General features: G+C 47.6%; 1 protein-coding gene across 8 annotated transcripts in view; it reads left to right on the top strand.

The window, feature by feature from the left end:
- ALDH1L1 (aldehyde dehydrogenase 1 family member L1) overlaps positions 1-21,049 on the top strand; it is a 110,834-nt gene that overhangs the window by 75,788 nt on the left and 13,997 nt on the right. For all 8 annotated transcript variants that reach the window (XM_072784839.1, XM_072784838.1, XM_072784835.1 and 5 more), the window contains 5 exons: positions 606-733; positions 4,589-4,739; positions 5,925-5,995; positions 9,087-9,192; positions 10,515-10,602. In XM_072784839.1, the coding sequence (XP_072640940.1) occupies positions 606-733; positions 4,589-4,739; positions 5,925-5,995; positions 9,087-9,192; positions 10,515-10,602 (544 nt within the window). The remainder of the gene's footprint in view (positions 1-605; positions 734-4,588; positions 4,740-5,924; positions 5,996-9,086; positions 9,193-10,514; positions 10,603-21,049) is intronic.

The following is a 21,049-nucleotide window of genomic DNA, read 5'->3' as shown; positions in this document are numbered from 1 at the left end:
TACAACTCTGAGGCTTCTTCTGAGGATCCCAGAAGGCAGGCTGTGTGGACTGGGCTTGCTGGATGCTGGGTCCTTGGACAGGGAGGTGCACTGGGCCTGCGGTGACCAAGTGCTGGCCCCGCCCCCACTTCTGTCTCCTCCTGGGTTTGGCTCCAGCCAAGCCCAGGTGGCAGGTATGTGGGAGCCTGCCCTCTAGCGCACGTGGGCACTGTGAGGACACAGAGCAAGGATGGGCGATGGAATGGTTCTGCCATCAATGTCTAGACTATTTCCCTTAAGAAATAAACCTCCCACCCGGGACTCACTAAATTAATGGGCTGCTGCTCTTGGCTTGAAAACAGTAAGCTGATCCTCAGCCTTGTAACTGCAGCCTGAATCTTTTGCTGTGTTGGGGCTCTGTGGGCAAGTGGAAGGATCCTGGTGTGTAGAAACACAAATAGGTCCCTCTGAAGGCCTTGCCTGTCCTCATTGTGCACACCCTTCCAGGGCCCTCCTGTTGGCCGACCATCACCTCTGAGCCCTCCAGGTGGCTAGGGGAGTGGGTGGTATGGAGCTTCTGTGTATGTGGAGTCCAGGGAGGGCCTCATGGCTCTGCTCCACCACAGGTCATCTGCCAGGTGTCCTTGGCCCAGGTCAGCGATGTTGACAAGGCAGTGGCTGCAGCTAAGGATGCCTTTGAGAACGGATTGTGGGGGAAGATCAGTGCACGGGACCGGGGCCGGCTCCTGTACAGGTGAGAGCCCTGGGACCACCCATCAGACACCCCACCTTCGGCTTGGGTTGGGGCTGCACTCTTAGGTCCTGCCAGGAGGAGGTGAGGTCCCAAACATGTTTGTGTGACCAAGGCCTGAGGCTCAGGAAATGCCACTCAGAGGAAGTGACTTGAGAGGCAGGAGGAATTTCACCAGACACAGCTAGCCTTGAAGGGAAAGATGTCCTGGGTGGAGGAGACGGTGTGATAGGAGACAAAGAGGTACAAAAGCAAAGGTGCTAGCCAGATTGGAGCAGCCAACTGGCAAAGCCAACAGATGTCCTGGGCAGACTCAGACAGGTACAGCATTTACCTGGAGTGAGTGGGATTGGGGTTACTTTATGCAAAAGCCAGCAACGGAAGTCTGGGGCCTGTTGTGTCTGCTGGTCCTTGCTCAGCTTGGCCCTGACTGCTGGCCTCTCACACTTTTTTGAAACCAGGGCAGAGGGACTCTCTCCCCTTAGTTCCATGAGAAATCTTTTTTTTTTTAAAGATTTACTTATTTATTTATTTATTTATTTATTTATTTATTTATTTATTCTTAGAGACACAGAGAGAGAGAGAGGCAAAGACACAGGCAGAGGGAGAAGCAAGCTCCGTGCAGGGAGCCCGACATGGGACTCGATCCCGGGTCTCCAGGATCACGCCCTGGGCTGCAGGTGGCGCTAAACCGCTGCACCACCGGGGCTGCCCTCCATGAGAAATCTTAGAGAAAGGACTTGGGGTTGCTCCAGCTTGTAACAACAGGGTGGGACTGAGGCCTGCAGGAGAGATACTGCTCCCCTAGAACTAGGTGGTCCTAATGGGGGAGAAGCAGCGAGCCCCAATGGAGTGGGGTGATGTTTCCAAAACGGAGGGTACTGGGCAGACGAACTAAGCAGTGTTGAAAAGACTGGTGAACAAGCTGCTTTCAGGAACCTGGCTTTTATGCCCTGGGTCCTGGGAAAGCTGTCAGGCATAGAGCCCAGTCAGTCATGATGTGGTCCAGATGTACCTGTCATCTGGTGGGAGAGAGGCCCCATCTTGGCCTTGCAGTCAGAATGCCTTTTGTGTGTGTGTGTGTGTGTGTGTGTGTGTGTGTGTGTGTGTTCCAGAGGCCAGACATATCAGGACAGCCCCAGCACAGGGAACCAGACGGGAGCATGTATGGTTTCAAAATGGAATAGAGGGTGGGGTCTGGGGCAGGCAAGGGTACACCCAGCCTGCCATAATTCAAGTTACTTCCAAGACCCCTTGAAGAGCCATCAATTTTAGGAAGCCATTGGCTAGTGACCTAGAGCCCCCAGATTAGGCAAAACTGAACCATGCAGACCCAGGCTTGGGTGCAGAAACCTCTAGCCCTGAAGCAGAGACTCCCGGGGACGTGTACACTGGCCCAGAAGAGGGCCTTTCCCTAGAGGTGCTCTGCTGCCATCTACTGCCATGTGTCACAATGACAGCACCAGCAAGGCCACCGTCGGGGGGTTGGTCCTGCACAGCTGAGGTATTAGAGACCTGCACTGCTTGGGCCAGGCCTGAGAGCTCCTGTAACCTGGCCCCGACCTCGTGCAGTGTCCCAGTCCCCGTGGTGGAGGTGTGCCCAGTGCTGGCCTAGGAGGGAGCAGCCCTTCATTCAATGCGGAAAGTAGGAACACCATGGATAGGTATTCTGGAATACAGAATGCATTGTAGAGATAAACTGGGAAGAACGATCTGGAAAGGAGAGTTAGAGAAAGCACTAGACAGCCCCCAAGGACCCCGAAGGGACAAGATAGAGCCTCTTAGGAACCTGGTCACCAACTGCTGGAGCAGGACACCAAGACCCGGTGGCGGGTCTGTGGGGAAGCCGTCCCTGCGTTCAGACATTTCCTTAGGTCCACAGCCAAGAATGTGGTGGTGGCCCTGGCTGCTGTTGGGAAGCCAGGGGAAGCAAGGCTGAGCCTGCCCAGGACCCCACGCTTGCCCCATACCACTGCGATTGATGGTGGTTGCCTCCATGGTCTTCCCCACTGCCACTTCCTCCACAGACGGGACTCTGGGCTGCAGAGCTGCAGCTTAACAAAGTTGACAATCCCACTCGGCTCTCTTGAAAAGCCTCCCAAATGATGTGCTCAGGTGATAGTTATTTTTGGGATTTATGACGTGGCCACACGACATGCATGTAACACCGTGGTGGAATTGGAGTGAGTTGGCCAATCAAGGGAGAAGATATGACCATGAGAAGTGGTAACGTGTAACCGGCTTCGTGGCATGGTGCTCCCATGAGGGGCCGTCCACAGATTGTGGTGGGGAGTCCCTACTCAACAGGAGGGGTGCAAGGGAACTCCTGGGGGCTCAGGGGTCAGAGAGAGGGTCTTCTGTCCCGGCAGCCCTGCTCCATAGTAGACAGGCGTCTGGGTCAGAGGGCCGGGAAGGGCAGTGTTACAACTGAGCTTCCTGGAGGATGCAAAGCAACAAGGCTCTAAAAGGCTAAAAGTCTGCTTGTTTGGACAATTTTTAAAACAATTGGATACGTAAGTGTGTATCTAGTGAGCTTCTGAGCTGACAGGTCTCCCCTGCAGTGAGGACACGAACGGCAAGGGGGATACATAGAGGCCATCTCTGGCTTGTTTATAACAGAGATTTGTACTTTGGCACATCTGTTTTTCTAGTCGATGAAACCCTAGCCGTCGAAGTGCCCCAAGATGGTGTTTTCATTATTTGGTCTAGAATAGTTCTCAAAAAGTGATTTACACCCTTGCTATTCTCCACTAGAGAATTACGTGGGTATGTCAGTGTCTCTGAGGTAACAGTTGGCTCTGGCACTAGGTTGCTTATGTCTGTTGGGTCCAGTTTCAGTCACCAGCCTTCTGCTGCATGCTGTGTGCCCAGTGGGTGTAGGAAGTCCAGTAGGGAGCAGGAGACCAAGACTATCCCAGCCCTCAGGGAGGGCAGACAGTTCTGGAATACTCGTCCAAGTGGATGTCTATAATAGGCAAAGTGTGAAGAAAGGTGGAGGGTGCTGTCAGGACGCTGCAGGGAGATGTGACTGATGTGGAGTGGGCAGGAATTAGGGTTGGCTTCCCAGAGAGTGTGAGTGTGTGCTTGGGAGTTTAAGACCTGCCACGGCTGTGTACAGAGGGGCTTATGCTCAGCAGGCTTTGGTCCCGGACTCGTCTCTGCCAGAGCTCCCCCCATACGAGGTTGAGAGCTGCTCTAGGCCTCTGGTCTCCAGCTTTTCTCGTCCTCCCAGCCCCTTGGGCATCCTGCTCCCTGAGCTCTCCCATCAGGGAAGGGAGCTAACTCCCAGGCTGCCCACAGCAGCACACCCACCAGCTCATGAGAGGCAACTGGATGTCAGAGTGCTCACACTTAAGTAGGACTGTGTAGATGCTCCTTCCCTTCAATCTCTCCCATTGCTCCCCACCCCACAGATGCCATCCCTGGGGGCGCATTCCACTGGGTTGGCTGGTGCTTGAAGCCAGACAGGCCTTCCCCTGGGCAAGGCAGTCTGCATACTGAGAGGGTGGCTGAATGGGGAATGGTGACCTCATTGCTACAGGAGGCAGAGGGCTGCTTTGCAGGATCATTCACGAGCATTATTACAAAGTAGTTAATCCATCAGTATTTTAGGAAGAAAGAAAGGAAAAGAGAGGAGAGGAAAGAGGTACAGAAAGGCAGCATCCTCACATCTATCCAGAGAAGAAACCTTGCTGTGCCATCCCGCAGACGGGGAGGCCGAGGTCAGCACATCTGAGTGTGGCAGAGCTGGGAGTGCAGGGGAGACCCTGACTCCTTGAGGAAGGGCCTCGGAAGACACGCAAGGCTGCTCCAGGCCCAAGCCCATCTCCCTCCTTGCCCCTCCCCCACCCCTGGCAGGTTGGCGGACCTCATGGAACAGCATCAGGAGGAGCTGGCCACCATCGAAGCTCTAGATGCAGGCGCTGTCTACACCCTGGCCCTGAAGACCCATGTGGGCATGTCCATCCAGACCTTCCGCTACTTTGCTGGCTGGTGCGACAAAATTCAGGTAGGATCAGGGCTCCTGCAAACCAAGTGAGAGCCCACATGGTCAGGCTGAGTGCCGGGGGCAGTGCATTAGCCTGTGTGCTGCTTAACAAACGGCCACAGCTTATGGCTTAAACCCCAGGTATCAGCTCACATTTCTGCAGGTGGGAAGTCCAGGCAGGCTGGGCTGGGTTCCATGCCAAGGACTCACAAGCCCTTGTCAGAGCCCTCAGACCTTGACACAAGGTCAGTGTCAAGGTGTGACCAGGCTGGGCTTTATCTGGAGGCTCTGGAGAGACCGTGCAGTGGGCTGGTTCAACTGCTGACAGACTTCAGTTCCTGTTGTTGCCGGAACTGAGGCCCGGGTCCTTGCCGGCTGCTGGCCAGGGCTGCTCTCAGCTACTGCAGGCCTTGCTCTGGCCCTTGCCCCAGCCCGCCATCCCCTGGCCCTTCTCAGCCTTGGCATCTCTCTGACTCTCTTCAGCCATGAACTGGAGACAACTTTGCCTTTACGAGGCTCCTGAGGTTCTGCTGGGGCCACCTGCCTCTTCCCCCTTCCTCAGGTCAACCGTGCCAATGCCCATCTTTGCAGAAAGGGGAGTTCACCATCTCTCAGGTCCCAGGGATAAGAATGTGACCTTGGGAGCCATTTTCAGAGGTTTGCCCACGAGAGGCAGTGATGGGACAGCCGCCACCCAGGGGCTCCTGGGGTATCCGCCATATCTGGGCTCCACACCTTCTGTCCTCTCCACGGACGGGGGTGCAGGTGTGATGGAAGGCTCATCTGCTCCTCCTGCTGCTGCGTTACTGCTGGCTGCAGCTGGCCCTCACCCGGGGTCTCCTGGGCCAGCATGGCCTCTAGAGGCAACTCGGCCCCTGACCCCTTCCCTTCCTGGCCCAGGGCAAAGCCGGAGGTCTTACCGCTCCTAGGACCAGCTTCCCACCCCAGGACTCTGCCCCACTTGGTGCAGCAGGCACCTTGCCCCTGTTGGCTCCCCGCTCAACCTGTGTCTGGAATCCTCAGAGCCCGTGTCATACATAATCTGGAAAGTTTGTGTCTCTCACCCATCTGGTTCCTGGGGACTTCAGGACACAGACAAGACCCCGTTCCTTTCTGAGCTCCAGGCACAGTCTGGCTGCCCAGGGGGAGGGGTGAGGAAACAAGGAGCCTCCTCCCAGTGACCACTCACTGCTGTGCTTCTTCCAGGGCTCCACCATCCCCATCAACCACGCCAGACCAAACCGCAACCTGACCTTGACCAAGAAGGAGCCTATTGGGTGAGTCACGGCACAGGGCGAAGATTTGCCACACACTGGGTGCTTTTCATGTGGTATGTCCATGGGCGCTCATCCCCTTTAACATACTTATTGAACATCTATGTATTCACCAATTACTACATGCCAGACATTTCAGGTGCTAGAGATACAACAAGGATCAGAGCTGATGAGAAGGCCTGTCTTCAGGGGGCTTACCTTCTAGCAAATAAAATAGCTTTCACTTCCAAAATATCTGCTCTGTGCCAGGCACTGTTTTAATGACTTTGTAAAGTATAATTTTGCTTAATTCCCTCAATAACCCCGTAGCAGTCAGGCTTGTAATGGGAAACAGAGGGTGCACCTGAAAAATTTTATCTGAAAAGACTGGAATGATGAATGTGCATAAAAACAAAGAACTACACAGCACCAAGGAACAGGGAAAAAATAAGAGCAATACGCAAAGGATAGGAGCAGGTGCTCAACAGGAGAAAGACAGATGTCCAGTCAACACAGAACAGACTAAGGATTGGGGAAGTGGTTCACACCCAGCAGTAAGGGGCCTCCCCTCACCATCAGAGGGCCCACCAGGAGGGAGAAAGAAGCCCCCTTGCACTGCCTGGGGTGGTGGATGGGGTCTACCATTGTGAAAGGCAGACCGGCAGGGATGTGCTCCCAGATGCACCCCTGTACAAGGCACAACTGACACAGACCCACTGGGAGACAAACCCCAGAGCACTCACAGCAGCCAACCTGGGCCCTAACAGCAAAACCGAGCACGGCCCATGCTGAACTCTGCACGTCCTCACCAGGGTGTGATGTGCAGCTGTGTGAAAATGTGGAGCAGAGCTACGCGGACCGCACAGAGCAGCTCCAAGAGAAACTCGCGTGAGGCAAACACGCTGAGGAAGGCCCTCTAAAATCATCTAACGTGCATCCGAGGCCCAGTGTGGTGGGCACCCAGCAGGCATTCCCACCTGCTCTGTGCCCCTTACATGTGGGGACACCGTGACCCACCCACAGCGACCTCACGTTCCCATGGATGGTGGTCAAAGGCACTCAGCTGCCTCGAGAACTGGGAGCATTGCAGAAGCAGGATGTGTTCAAATGTGGATCAACAGCAACGAGTACAGTGGGACACACCAGGTCCTGGAGCACAGGCCTGCTGCTGAGGGAGGCTCCCGTCGGGAGTGTGGGCTGTGGACACAGGCAAAGCCTCTCCTGCAGCCCACGGAGAAGGGTGAGGCTGCGGGGAGATGGCACTGGCTCCAGGGCAGGGGTTCCCACCCAGCCTGTCCCACAGAGGATGCGATATGGACGCAGTGCTCCAGGACAGCCCCCACCACAGGCAACTACCCGGCCAAGGTGTCAGAGTGTGGAGCGAGAGCCCTGCAGGGCCCGAGTGCTTGGGGCCCCTTCCTCGGGCACAGGCCATGAGAGTGGCTGGGCAGGGGGACCGAGCCCACCTGGCTGCCAGTCACATGAGTCTATAAAGGTCACTGACCTTCCAGATGCCTCTCAGAGAGTCTGTCCCGTCAGATTGAGGAGAACGCTGATGCTGAGCCTCCCAGTGAGCTGGGGGAGCAGGGAGGTTTTCCCTACACCAGCAGGTATATTAGTTGGCCAGGGCCATCATAACAAGTGCCCGAAACCAAGAGGCTCAAACAGTACACATTTGGTGTCTCAGCATTCTGGAGCTGGAAGTTCCAGTTTAGATGTCAGATGGTTGGTTTCTCCTGAGGGTGTGAGCGAGAATCTGCTCCAGGCCTCTCCCTTAGCTTCTGCTGATTTAGGCAGTCATTGGTGATTCCTGGTCACTGTCCTCACGTTCATGTGGTGTCTTCCTCCTGCATGGCTGTCTGTGCACATGGCCCCGTTTTTATAAACACATCAGTTGTGTTGGGTTAGGCACCCATCCTATTCCAATAAGACCTCATCTTCACTAATTCCACCTGGAGTAGCCCTAATTCTAAACCAGGAGGTTCTGGAGTTAGGATTGGGATCTATGGACTTTGGGAAGTATGGTTCAGCCCTGGCAGTGGGAATTCCCTGACATCTTTTTTTGCTTGGAGCCCCCACTACCCTGATGACCTCACCCCCTTCCCTGGGAACACTCAGTGTGCTCCAACTGCTGTCTCATCCCCTTGGGTCTGCTGGGTCAGCTGGGTGTACTGGGGTGGGGGAGTGGAATGTACCCCATTACTCCCAGGATGGTATGCCAGTCCCCAGTCTGTCCTGCCTTCAGCCTTTATACACGTTCTTCCCCCTGCCTGGGTTTAGCTAGGAAGTCATCTTTTTGGGAAACCTTCTGATGGGGATGATGATCATGAGTATATTGATGGTGAAAAAAAAAGGTCTCGTAGCCTCTGTGGAGCTCTTGTGTCGATGGGCTCGTTGTCTGACACTGACAAAAATAGTGCCCTGCATTTTGCAGGAATCAGGGCAAAGCAGGGCCACATGCCTGCTAGGACCACAGATGTCATCATTAGGCCCTCCGGGACTGTGGGGGGCCTCCTCCTTTTGGAGACACTGTTCAGCAGAGCCTTTCCCTGGGGCTGAGGGGCACCCTAACAATGGGTGTCATCTCTTAATGCAAAGCAGACAAGCCTTCTCAGGCCTCCCAGGCTGACTGCTTCATTCTCTCCATGCTACTGACCCCTGGCCTTATGCCCAGGAAGACCCTCACCCACTTCCTTCTGGCCCACCCTTGTGATCCCAACCCTCTCTCATACATACCCTCTCAGTCCACCATGCGATCCTTGGCCTTCTGCCAGGCCCTGCCTGCTGTCACCTCCCTCACTGCCTGGTGTCATGCCATGGCATGTTCCTAGACACGTCTCACAGCTCCTATTGGAAACTGGGTTCCCTGCCTTTATGCCCTTCTGGAAAGAGGGGCTACTGCCAGAATGGACATCTTGCCCCCTCAGAGACTGGGAAGGCAAGTATGAGCTATCTCTCAGGGGGAACTTCGGCTCCATATCAGGAAGCCCAGAGTGGAGTGGAGTGGAGTGGAGTGGAGTGGGTGTCAGACTTGGGAGAGAGGACACAGTTGGCAGGTGCATTCTGGCACCCAGGCTGAATAGAGAGACTAAGTCCCCCTTGTTTTGTATGGCAGGGTCTGTGGCATTGTCATCCCCTGGAACTACCCATTGATGATGCTCTCCTGGAAGACAGCTGCCTGCCTGGCTGCTGGGAACACAGTGGTGATCAAGCCTGCCCAGGTGGGTGTGGGTGTGTTCCAGGCCGGGCCTGTGGGCTTCAGAGGGTATTGGTAAGCACCCTGTAAAGGAGGAGACAGGTGGCCTGTTGGCCCCTTTGCCCATGTGGGACTGGTTTCTCCTCAAGGAAGGAAGGGTACTGTTGATGAAGGCTGGCCTTCTGGGGCCCTGCTCAGAGGTGGCATGCATCAGGGGCCAGTGTGGGCTATAGGCAGAGTCAAGTCAGCTGTCCATGGACCTGCAGCTGCTTTGTGAGCAGTTGGGGATTTTTCCACACATGCCAGCACTCTGGTTTTGGGGGAGCAGAAACCCTGTTCGGTACCCCTTTTGTTCAAGCCCTATGCTCTGAGACTAAAGCCCAGTCCCTCCTAGAAAGGCTACAGAGGTAGGACGTTGGGCTCACTCAGGCAGGCTGGAAGGGCCTGAGCAGGGTCCCCTGGGGATGAGGACACCTCTGCACGAGCCTCAGCTTCTTTCTCTGTACAGCAGCAGTAGCAACCCCTCCCCTGCTGGCCCCTAGAGGTGTGAGGAACTGAAGGCAAGATGCTCCATGTGAAGGCAAGATGCTCCATCACTTGGCTCTGAACAGTGTGCCCAGGAGGTCTCTTGCTCCCCTGGCTGCTTTGGGGCAATTTGGCTCCAGAAGTATTATAATAAAAACCAACAATAATCATAGTTGACATTTACAGTATTCATCCTGAGTCAGGCACTCCTCAAGCATTTTAATAATACAACGAATTACATTAAAATTTGCATATATTTGCTTATTGAGCATCACAACAACCCTCTGAGATGGTCTGTGACCCTCCCCCCACTATTAGTGTGGGGTGCTGTGCACAGATCCAGGCACTTGTCCCTGGAAGAGCCCCTGACAGGCCTACACCCATCCCAGGCCCAGATGTGGTACAGCTAGAGACCTGTGGGGGGTGAGGCACAGTCCACCCTTAATGAGGAAGATTACCTGGTCCAGATAGGAACAGCTGCTTGTAGGTCAAGGAGAGGGGACGGCCTCTGGCAGTGAGGCAGTAATCAGAATCTTGCACAGACCACTGCCTGGCACCGAGGTGCTTCCAGGCAGTCCTGGGACTCCACACTCTCTGAGTGAAGAAGGTATGAACATTCAGGAAGGGGCCAGGCCTGGCCACACGGCTGGAGCCTGCGAGGAGAAGGCGCTAGAAGGTACGTGAGGTTCTCCCAGCTGTCCCCTGGAGGGTCTTCCTGCCATGACTGCTTCTCCCTGCTTGTTACCTTGGCTGCTGGGAGAGGAAGGCAGGAACCCTACTTCCCAATCCCTCCAGACCCAGTCTTTTTTCCTGCCTCCACAGGTGACCCCACTCACAGCCTTGAAGTTTGCAGAGTTGACCTTGAAGGCTGGCATTCCCAAGGGGGTGGTCAACATCCTCCCGGGATCTGGTAAGGGATGTGGACATGGGAATCTGGGGGTGCCAGGGCTCTAGGCAGCCAGAGATGCACTTGGTCAGAACAGGGTTGCTGCATGATGCACGTTGGGTGGAGCAAAGTGGGGCACAGTGATCCAGTGGGGGTGGCCAGCCTGATAGGGAGATGGCCCTCTCCCATGGTAGGGGAGACCCACACCTGGAAGGGTTCTAGCTTTCAAATGCTTCCCTGAATGTTTTCCATTTTTTTGTATGTATATATGTGCTCTAAAATAAATTATGTAACTTGGGAATTATCTGCCCTTGGAGGTTTGAGAGAATTTATCTGTAGAACATTCTAGGCTTAGAGCATCTGGGGAGATATTATTACATGAATTGCTTTTTTAGTTTCTTCTGTGGTTAGTAGTCTAGTTTATCGGAAAACTTCTTGCACACATTTAAAATGTATTGACATAGAGTTGTATTAATAATTTCTTATAATTAATTCCTTTTTTTGATTCTCCTTTGATTGTTAGAATATCAAACTATATTTTTTTCTTTTTTTATAAATTTATTTTTTATTGGTGTTCAATTTGCCAACATACAGAATAACACCCAGTGCTCATCCCATCAGGTGCCCCCCTCAGTGCCCGTCACCCGGTCACCCCCACCCCCCGCCCTCCTCCCCTTCCACCACCCCTAGTTCGTTTCCCAGAGTTAGGAGTCTTTCATGTTCTGTCTCCCTTTCTGATATTTCCCACACATTTTTTCTCCTTTCCCCTTTTATTCCCTTTCACTATTTTCTATATTCCCCAAATGAATAAAACTTTATATTTTAGATTGCATAATCTTTAACCATCCTCAAATTCTTTCCTTTGCCAGTTTAAACGTACTGTTGAGCCACTCTACTGAATTTTTTATTTCAGTTACTATATTTTTTAGTTCCAGAATTTCCACCTAATTCTTAAAGAAAAAATTTTTATTGATATTATCCACTTGGTGAGACATTGCCATCATAGCTTCCTTTATGCATGGTTTCCTTTAGTACTTTGAACATATTCATAATGGCTGCTTTGAAGTCTTTGTCTGTTAAGTATAATATCTGAGCCCTCTCAGCTTATGGTGCCTGTTTCTTTCTTCCTTTTTTTTCCCTCCTGATGGGTTACAATTTTCTATTTCTTTGCATGCATTATAGCATTCTTTGTTAAAAGCTAGATAATTTAGGTAATATATGGTACCAACTCTGGATCCTGATCCTCTTCTTCCCTTTCTAAAGCTTGTTTTCATTATTTGCTTGTTCGTGTCTTTAGTGGCTTGGCTAGGCTATTTGACTTAGGTCTGTTTTCCCTGTGGTGTGTAGCCACTGCTGCCACTCCTCAGAGCACAGCCTTGAGTACAAGATGACAGGAGTTTTAGCAGGACTCTCTGACTCTTCTTCCCCTGGTCTCCCTGTTAAGCTGCTTGCCTCCTTTGGTATCACGCTCAACAGTTCAGCTCCATTAACTACAGTTGGCTTGCTCTCCTGTTTTCAGCAATGCCGGAGGGCATAAATTCCTTGACAATCTGATTCAATTAACTTTGGGACCCTTTGCAGGGGTACTTTTTGAGGCCATCCTTTGAGATTTGTTCTTACCCAGGGGGCTCTCTCCCAGTTCTCTCCGCTAAACTAATTGACCTGCAGCTGACCTCATTGCTGTCATAGAGCTGTGCCTTCTCTTAATTGCTCACCCCCAAAATCTCTAATGTTTTTGAGAATTGCCCTTAGAATTGAATTTCCCCACACAACTTCAAATAAAGTCAGTCAATACCTTTGGAAAGCTCTCTGTTCTTATAGAAAGCTCCTCCCTCTGCCCAATATTTCTGAACCACTGCATCAGGTGATGGGCCCTGTGAGGAAGCTAGGGGTAGGTGGATAAGGGCCCAACACCATCAACCTGCCACACCCCAGTTAGTCTTCACTTTATGAGTAGGGACTGTGTGGAAGCCATACTCAACCAGGAAGTTAGCCTCTAAAACTCAGAATTGGAGGAGATGCAAATGGTGATGGACTGCCCCTCCTGGTAAGATGTCATATCCCTGGCCTGGGCACTGGAGTAGAGGAACCCTACCTTCCTGACCACACTCACCTGGGGTGGAGTTTCCATCAATCGGAGGGAGAGGGGAGATGCAGAGGGAGAGAATTGTTCATGGCTCAGGAACCACATAGACTCTCATTGTTCTTACTGAGATTTAGCAGATTTACTTGCATAAATGTTTCTTCACTTGCTATATGGAAATTTAGGAAAATTTCTAGAAACTTAATTTTTCCTTTTTTTAGTAATTTTCAACAGTTAGGGGCACCTGGGTGGCTCAGTCAGTTGAGCATCTACCATCGGCTCAGGTCATGATCTCAGGGTCCTGTGATCAAGTGCTGCATCAAGCTCCCTGCTCAATGGGGAATCTGCTTCTCCCTCTCCCTCTGCAGCTCCCCTGTTCATGCTCTCTCTCTCTCTCTCTCTCTCTCTCTCTCAAATAAATAAATAAAACATTTTAAATAAAAAAATAATTTTCACCAGTTATATTTCCTTGGGAATCATCAACAGGGCTCCTCATGCTAGCCTTCTGAAGTGACTTCAACCTCATAGCTTTTGAATTTATTGTGTTCATATTTTCATTATTCTTAAATAACATGCAACTGTTTTAATATCTTCTCTGACCCAGTAAGTAAAAAGACTTTAAAAAAATTTTCCAAGTGTTTTTTTCTAAAATTCTGTTCTTATATTTCTAGTTTTAATATGTCATGATCACAGAATATGGCCTGTGTATTTTTTTGCTAGTGCTGCCATAGTAAAGTACCACAAACTAGATAGCTTAAGCAACAGAACCTTACTGATTAAGGAGACTAGAAATAAAGGTGAAGGTGTTGGCAAGGCTGTGGTCCCTCTAGCTTTTGGGAAGATCCTTCCTTGCCTCTTCCTAGCTTTAGAGACATCACTCCCATCTCTGCCTTGACCTTGACATAGCACTTTCCTTCTGTGTGTGTCTGTATTCAAATTTTCCACTTTATAAGGACACCATTGACCTAATAAATCCATTACTGGATTAAGGCCAACCCTAATGATGTCATTTTAACTGATTATATCTGCAACAACCTATTCCCAAATAAAGTCACATTCTGAGGTACTGGGGTTGGGATAGCAGCATATAAATCGGGGGAAGACACAATCTAACCCACAATAACTTATAAACATTCTGCTTTCTAAAATGGAGAATTTCTGGAGCACCTGCCCAACTCCGTCAGTGGGAGCATGCAACTCTTGATCTCAGAGTTGTGAGTTTTAGCCCTACGCTGGGTGTAGAGATTACTTAAAAACAAAATCTTTAAAATGGAGAATTTATTTGTGATCTGATATATGACACCTTCTTGTAAGTATTTCTTCAGTAGCCTAAAATAGTGATTTTATTATTATTATTATTATTATTACTATTATTATTAAATACACTTTATTTTTCAGAGCACTTTAACGTTCACAGAAAAACTGAGTTGAAAGTGTAGAGAGTTCTCATATACTCCATATCCCCTTATGTGCACAGCAGCTTCCCTCACTATGAACATCCTACACCAGAGTGGTTTTACATTTGTTGCAATTGACAAACTTACAATGACACAGCATTATCATCCAAAGTTCATAGACTTCATTAGGATTCACTCTTGGTGTTCTACATAATATGACAAATGTATAATGACATACCTCCACCATTGTTATATCATACAGAATAGTCACAGCCCTAAAACTCCTCTGAGCTCCACCTTTTCATCCCTCCCTTCCACCTTCTTTCCCTCCAATCCCTGGCAACCACGAATCTTTTACTATCTCCATACTTTTGCCTTTTCCACAATGTCATATAGTGGTATACATTCTTTTCTGATTGGTTTCTTTCATTTAGTAATATACATTTAAGCTTCACGTCTTTTCATGGCTCGATAGCTCATTTCTTTTTTTTTTAATAATTTATTTATTTATTTAATAATAAATTTATTTTTTATTGGTGTTCAATTTGCCAACATACAGAATAACACCCAGTGCTCATCCCATCAAGTGCCCCTCTCAGTGCCCATCACCCACTCACACCCACCCCCTGCCCTCCTCCCCTTCTATCACCCCTAGTCCTTTTCCCAGAGTTAGGAGTCTTTATGTTCTGTCTCCCTTTCTGATAATTCCCACACACTTCTTCTCCCTTCCCTTATATTCCCTTTCACTACTATTTATATTCCCCAAATGAATGAGAACATACACTGTTTGTCCTTCTCCGATTGACTTACTTCACTCAGCATAATACCCTCCAGTTCCATCCATGTTGAAGCAAATGGTGGGTAATTGTTGTCTCTAATGGCTGAGTAATATTCCATTGTATACATAAACCACATCTTCTTTATCCATTCATCTTTCGATGGACACCGAGGATCCTTCCACAGTCTGGCTATTGTGGACATTGCTGCTAGAAACATTGGGGTGCAGGTGTCCCGGTGTTTCATTGCATCTGAATCTTTGGGGTAAATCCCCAATAGTGCAATTGCTGGGTCGTAGGTCAGGTTTATTTTTAACTCTTTGAGAAACCTCCACACAGTTTTCCAGAGTGGCTGCACCAGTTCACATTCCCACCAACAGTGTAAGAGGGTTCCCTTTTCTCCGCATCCTCTCCAACATTTGTGTTTTCCTGCCTTGTTAATTTTCCCCATTCTCACTGGTGTGAGCTGGGATCTCATTGTGGTTTTGATTTGTATTTCCCTGATGGCAAGTGATGCAGAGCATTTCTCATGTGCTTGTTGGCCATGTCTATGTCTTCCTCTGTGAGATTTCTGTTCATGTCTTTTGCCCATTTCATGATTGGATTGTTTGTTTCTTTGCTGTTGAGTTTAATAAGTTCTTCATAGATCTTGGAAACTAGCCCTTTATCTGATACGTCATTTGCAAATATCCTCTCCCATTCTGTAGGTTGTCTTTGAGTTTTGTTGACTGTATCCTTTGCTGTGCAAAAGCTTCTTATCTTGATGAAGTCCCGATAGTTCATTTTTGCTTTGGTTTCTTTTGCCTTCGTGGATGTATCTTGCAAGAAGTTACTGTGGCCGAATTCAAAAAGGGTGTTGCCTGTGTTCTCCTCTAGGATTTTGATGGCATCTTGTCTCACATTTAGATCTTTCATCCATTTTGAGTTTATCTTTGTGTATGGTGAAAGAGAGTGGTCTAGTTTCATTCTTCTGCATGTGGATGTCCATTTTCCAAGCACCATCTATTGAAGAGACTGTCTTTCTTCCAGTGGATCGTCTTTCCTCCTCTATCGAATATTAGTTGACCATAAAGTTGAGGGTCCACTTCTGGGTTCTCTATTCTGTTCCATTGATCTCTGTGTCTATTTTTGTGCCAGTACCACACTGTCTTGATGACCACAGCTTTGTAGTACCACCTGAAATCTGGCATTGTGATGCCCCCAGCTATAGTTTTCTTTTTTAAAATTCCCCTGGCTATTCGGGGTCTTTTCTGATTCCACACAAATCTTAAGATAATTTGTTCTATTCTCTGAAGAAAGTCCAGGGTATTTTGATAGGGTTGCATTAAATGTGTAAATTGTCGTGGGTAACATTGACATTTTCACAATATTAATTCTGCCAATCCATGAGCATGGAATATTTTTCCATCTCTTTGTGTCTTCCTCAATTTCTTTCAGAAGTGTTCTATAGTTTTTAGGGTGTAGACCCTTTCCCTCTTTGGTTAGGTTTATTCCTAGGTATCTTATGCTTTTGGGTGCAATTGTAAATGGGATTGACTCCTTAATTTCTCTTTCTCCAGTCTCATTGTTAGTGTATAGAAATGCCACTGACTTCTGGGCAATGATTTTTGTATCCTGCCACCCTGCCAAATTGCTGTATGAATTCTACCAATCTTGGGGTGAAGGCTTTTGGGTTTTCTATGTAGAGTATCATGTCATCGGTGAAGAGGGAGAGTTTGACTTCTTCTTTGCCAATTTGAATGCCTTTTATTTCTTTTTGTTGTCTGATTGCTGAGGCTAGGACTTCCAGTACTATGTTGAATAGCAGTGGTGAGAGTGGACATCCCTGTCTTGTTCCTGATCTTAGGGGAAAGGCTCCCAGTGCTTCCCCATTGAGAATGATATTTGCTGTGGGCTTTTTGTAGATAGCTTTTAGAATGTTGAGGGATGTTCCCTCTATCCCTACACTCTGAAGAGTTTTGATCAGGAATGGATGCTGAATTTTGTCAAATGCTTTATCTGCATCTAATGAGAGGATCATATGGTTCTTGGTTTTTCTCTTGCTGATATGATGAATCACATTGATTGTTTTACTAGTGTTGAACCAGCCTTGTGTCCCGGGAATAAATCCTACTTGGTCATGGTGAATAATTTTCTTAATGTTACTGTTGGATCCTATTGGCTAGTATCTTGTTGAGAATTTTTGCATCCATGTTCATCAGGGATATTGGTCTAGAATTCTCCTTTTTTGGTGGGGTCTTCGTCTGGTTTTGGAATTAAGGTGATGCTGGCCTCATAGAACGAAGTTGGAAGTACTCCATCTCTTTCTATCTTTCCAAACAGCTTTAGTATAATAGGTATGGTTTCTTCTTTAAACGTTTGATAGAATTCCCCTGGGAAGCCATCTGGCCCTGGACTCTTGTGTCTTGGGAGGTTTTGGATGACTGCTTCAATTTCCTCCCTGGTTATTGGCCTGTTCAGGTTTTCTATTTCTTCCCGTTCCAGTTTTGGTAGTTTGTGGCTTTCCAGGAATGTGTCCATTTCTTCTAGATTGCCTAATTTATTGGCGTATAGCTGTTCATAATATGTTTTTAAAATCGTTTGTATTTTCTTGGTGTTGGTAGTGACCTCTCTTTTCTCATTCATGATTTTATTAATTTGAGTCTTCTCTCTCTTCTTTTTAAAAAGGCTGGCTAATGGTTTATCTATCTTATTAATTCTTTCAAAGAACCAACTCCTGGTTTTGTTGATCTGTTCCATGGTTCTTCTGGTCTTGATTTCGTTGAGTTCTGCTCGAATCTTTATTAACTCTCTTCTTCTGCTGGGTGTAGGATCTATTTGCTGTTTTTTCTCTAGCTCCTTTAGGTGTAAGGATAGCTTTTGTATTTGAGTTCTTTCCAGTTTTTGAATGGAGGCTTCTATTGTGATGTATTTACCCCTCAGGACTGCTTTTGCTGCATCCCAAGGATTTTGAATGGTTATCTTCATTCTCATTAGTTTCCTTGAATCTTTTTAATTCTTCCTTAATTTCCTGGTTGACCCTTTCATCTTTTAGCAGGATGGTCCTTAACCTCCACGTGTTTGAGGTCCTTCCAAACTTCTTGTTGTGATTAGTTCTAATTTCAAGGCATTATGGTCTGCAAATATGCAGGGGACGATCCCAATCTTTTGGTATTGGTTCAGACCCGATTTGTGACCCAGTATGTGGTCTATTCTGGAGAAAGTTCCATGTGCACTTGAGAAGAATGTGTATTCAGTTGAGTTTGGACGTAAAGTTCTATAGATATCTGTGAAATCCACCTGGCCCAGTGTATCATTTAAAGCTCTTGTTTCTTTGGAGATGTTGTGCTTAGAAGACCTATCATGGGTAGAAAGAGCTAGTATAAGTGTATTATTATCTAAGTATTTCTTCACTTTGGTTATTAATTGGTTTAAATATTTGGCAGCTCCCACATTCAGGGCATATATAATGAGGATTGTTAAGCCCTCTTGTTGGATGGATCCTTTAAATATGATATAGTGTCCCTTTTCATCTCTCACTACAGTCTTCGGGGTAAATTTTTGTTTATCTGATATAAGAATGGCTACCCCTGCTTTCTTTTGAGGACCATTTGAATGGTAAATGGTTCTCCAACCTTTTATTTTCAGGTTGTAGGTGTCCTTCTGTCTAAAAGGAGTCTCTTGGGATCCCTGGGTGGCGCAGCGGTTTGGCGCCTGCCTTTGGCCCGGGGCGCGATCCTGGAGACCTGGGATCGAGTCCCACATCGGGCTCCCTGCATGGAGCCTGCTTCTCCCTCTGCCTGTGTCTCTGCCTCTCTGTCTCTCTCTGTGTGACTATCATGAATAAATAAATAAAAGATTTAAAATAAATAAATAAGTAAAATGAGTCTCTCGTAGGCAGCAAATAGATGGGTCCTGCTTTTTTATCCAGTCTGACACCCTGCGCCTTTTGATGGGGTCATTAAGCCCATTCACGTTCAGAGTTACTATTGACAGATATGAGTTTAGTATCATCATGATATCTATTCAGTCCTTGTTTTTATGGATTGTTCCACTGAACTTCTTCTTAAAGGGGAATTTTAAGAGTCCCCCTTAAAATTTCTTGCAGAGCTGGTTTGGAGGTCACATATTCATTCTTTCAGTTCCTGCCTGTCTTGGAAGCTCTTTAGCTCTCCTTCCATTCTGAATGAGAGCCTTACTGGATAAAGTATTCTTGGTTGCATGTTTTTCTCATTTAGAAACCTGTATATATCTTGCCAGCCCTTTCTGGCCTGACAGGTCTCTGTGGAGAGGTCTGCTATTACCCTAATACTCCTCCCCATAAAAGTCAGGGATTTCTTTTTCTTTTTTTTTTTTTTAATTTATATCCTCCAGATCTTTAGAAATCTAAAATTTTCAAATCCTATTTCTTTTTTCCTAAATTAAACTTATTTTTTTAAAGAAAATTGAAAAATACAGAAAAATATAAAAAAGAAAACATCTACAACACTCATATCATGGTAGGATATATCATATCATGGCAGCTTTCTCATGTAGTCATGGTAAATATGGTATTTATTTATTTATTTATTTATTTATTTACTTTCTTATTTATTAAATGATAAATTTATTTTTTATTGGTGTTCAATTTGCCAACATACAGAATAACACCCAGTGCTCATCCCGTCAAGTGCCCCCCTCAGTGCCCATCACCCATTCACCCCCACCCCCGCCCTCCTCCCCTTCCACCACCCCTAGTTCATTTCTCAGAGTTAGGAGTCTTTTTGTTCTGTCTCCCTTTATGATATTTCCTACCCATTTCTTCTCCCTTCCCTTCTATTCCCTTTAATATGATTTATATTCCCCAAATGATTGAGAACATATAATGTTTGTCCTTCTCTGATTGAAATACCCACCATTTGCTTCAATGTTGATGGAACTGGAGGGTATTATGCTGAGTGAAATAAGTTAGGGATTTCTTGTCTCTTGCTGCTTTAAGGATTTTCTCTTTATCTTTGGAATTTGCAAGCTTAACTATTAAATGTCGAGGTGTTGAACGGGTTTTATTGATTTTAGGAGGGGATCTCTCTATTTCCTGGATCTGAATGCCTGTTTCCCTTCCCAGATTAGGAAAGTTTTCAACTATGATTTGTTCAAATACATATTCTGGCCCTCTGTCCGTTTCAGCACCCTCGGGAACACCAATTAAACGTAGGTTTTTCTTCCTCAGGCTGTCGTTTATTTTCCTTAATCTGTCTTCCTGGTCTTTTAATTGTTTGTCTCCTTTTTCCTCAGTTTCCCTCTCTGCCATCAACTTGTCTTCTATGTCATTCACTCGTTCTTCTACCTCGTTAACCCTCGTCGTTAGGACTTCTAGTTTGGATTGCATCTCATTCAATTGATTTTTAATTGCTGCCTCATTAGATCTAAATTCTGCAGTCATGAAGTCTCTTGTGTCCTTTATGCTTTTATCTAGAGCCACCAATAGCTTTATAATAGTGCTTCTGAATTGGCTTTCTGACATTGAATTGTAATCCAAATTTTGTACCTCTGTGGGAGAGAGGACTGTTTCTGATTCTTTCTTTTGTGGTGAGGTTTTCCTTCTAGTCATTTTGCTCAGTGCAGAGTGGCCAAAAACAAGTTGTATTGGGAAAAGGAGAAAAAGAGAGAGAAAGAAGGAAAGAAAAGAGAAAAAGAAAAAAGGAAGAAAAAATGAAAAAGAAAGAAAAGGAAAGAAAGGGGAAAAAAGGGTGGGGGAAGCAAACAGAAATAAAAAACAAACAAACAAACAAACAAACAAAAACACCGGGGAGTATCTTCTGATTCTGTATACTTTAAGTCCCTTGACTTCCCCTGGAACTTGGCCATCTAGCTGGTCTTCTGGGGGAGGGGCCTGTTGTGCTGATTTTCAGGTGTTAGCACTTGGGGGAGCTGCTCAGCCCCTGTCTGGTGCAGGGCTCAGTGAGTAATGTTTATCCTGTTTATCCGGTGAGGCCACTGTGAGGCTCAGTGGGGGTTGTTTACTCCGTGAGGCCTCAGGAGGAACAACCACAGTGGTGGTGGCCAGCTCTGGAGCCCTGGATTCAGCTCCCACAGTAACTATGGAGCTCTCAGGCTGCAGAGGCCTGGATGCTCCAGGGGCAGGGACGCTGATCTGCAGCTCATTTCTTTTTAATGCTGAATACTATTCCATAGTCTGGATGTACCACAGGTTATTTATCTGTCCACCTACTGAAGGGCATCTCAGTTGCTTCCAC

This window comes from Canis lupus, chromosome 19, assembly GCF_048164855.1.
Source record: "Canis lupus baileyi chromosome 19, mCanLup2.hap1, whole genome shotgun sequence".
NCBI classification, from domain to species: Eukaryota; Metazoa; Chordata; class Mammalia; order Carnivora; family Canidae; genus Canis; species Canis lupus.
This window is presented reverse-complemented; position numbering and strand designations above follow the sequence as displayed.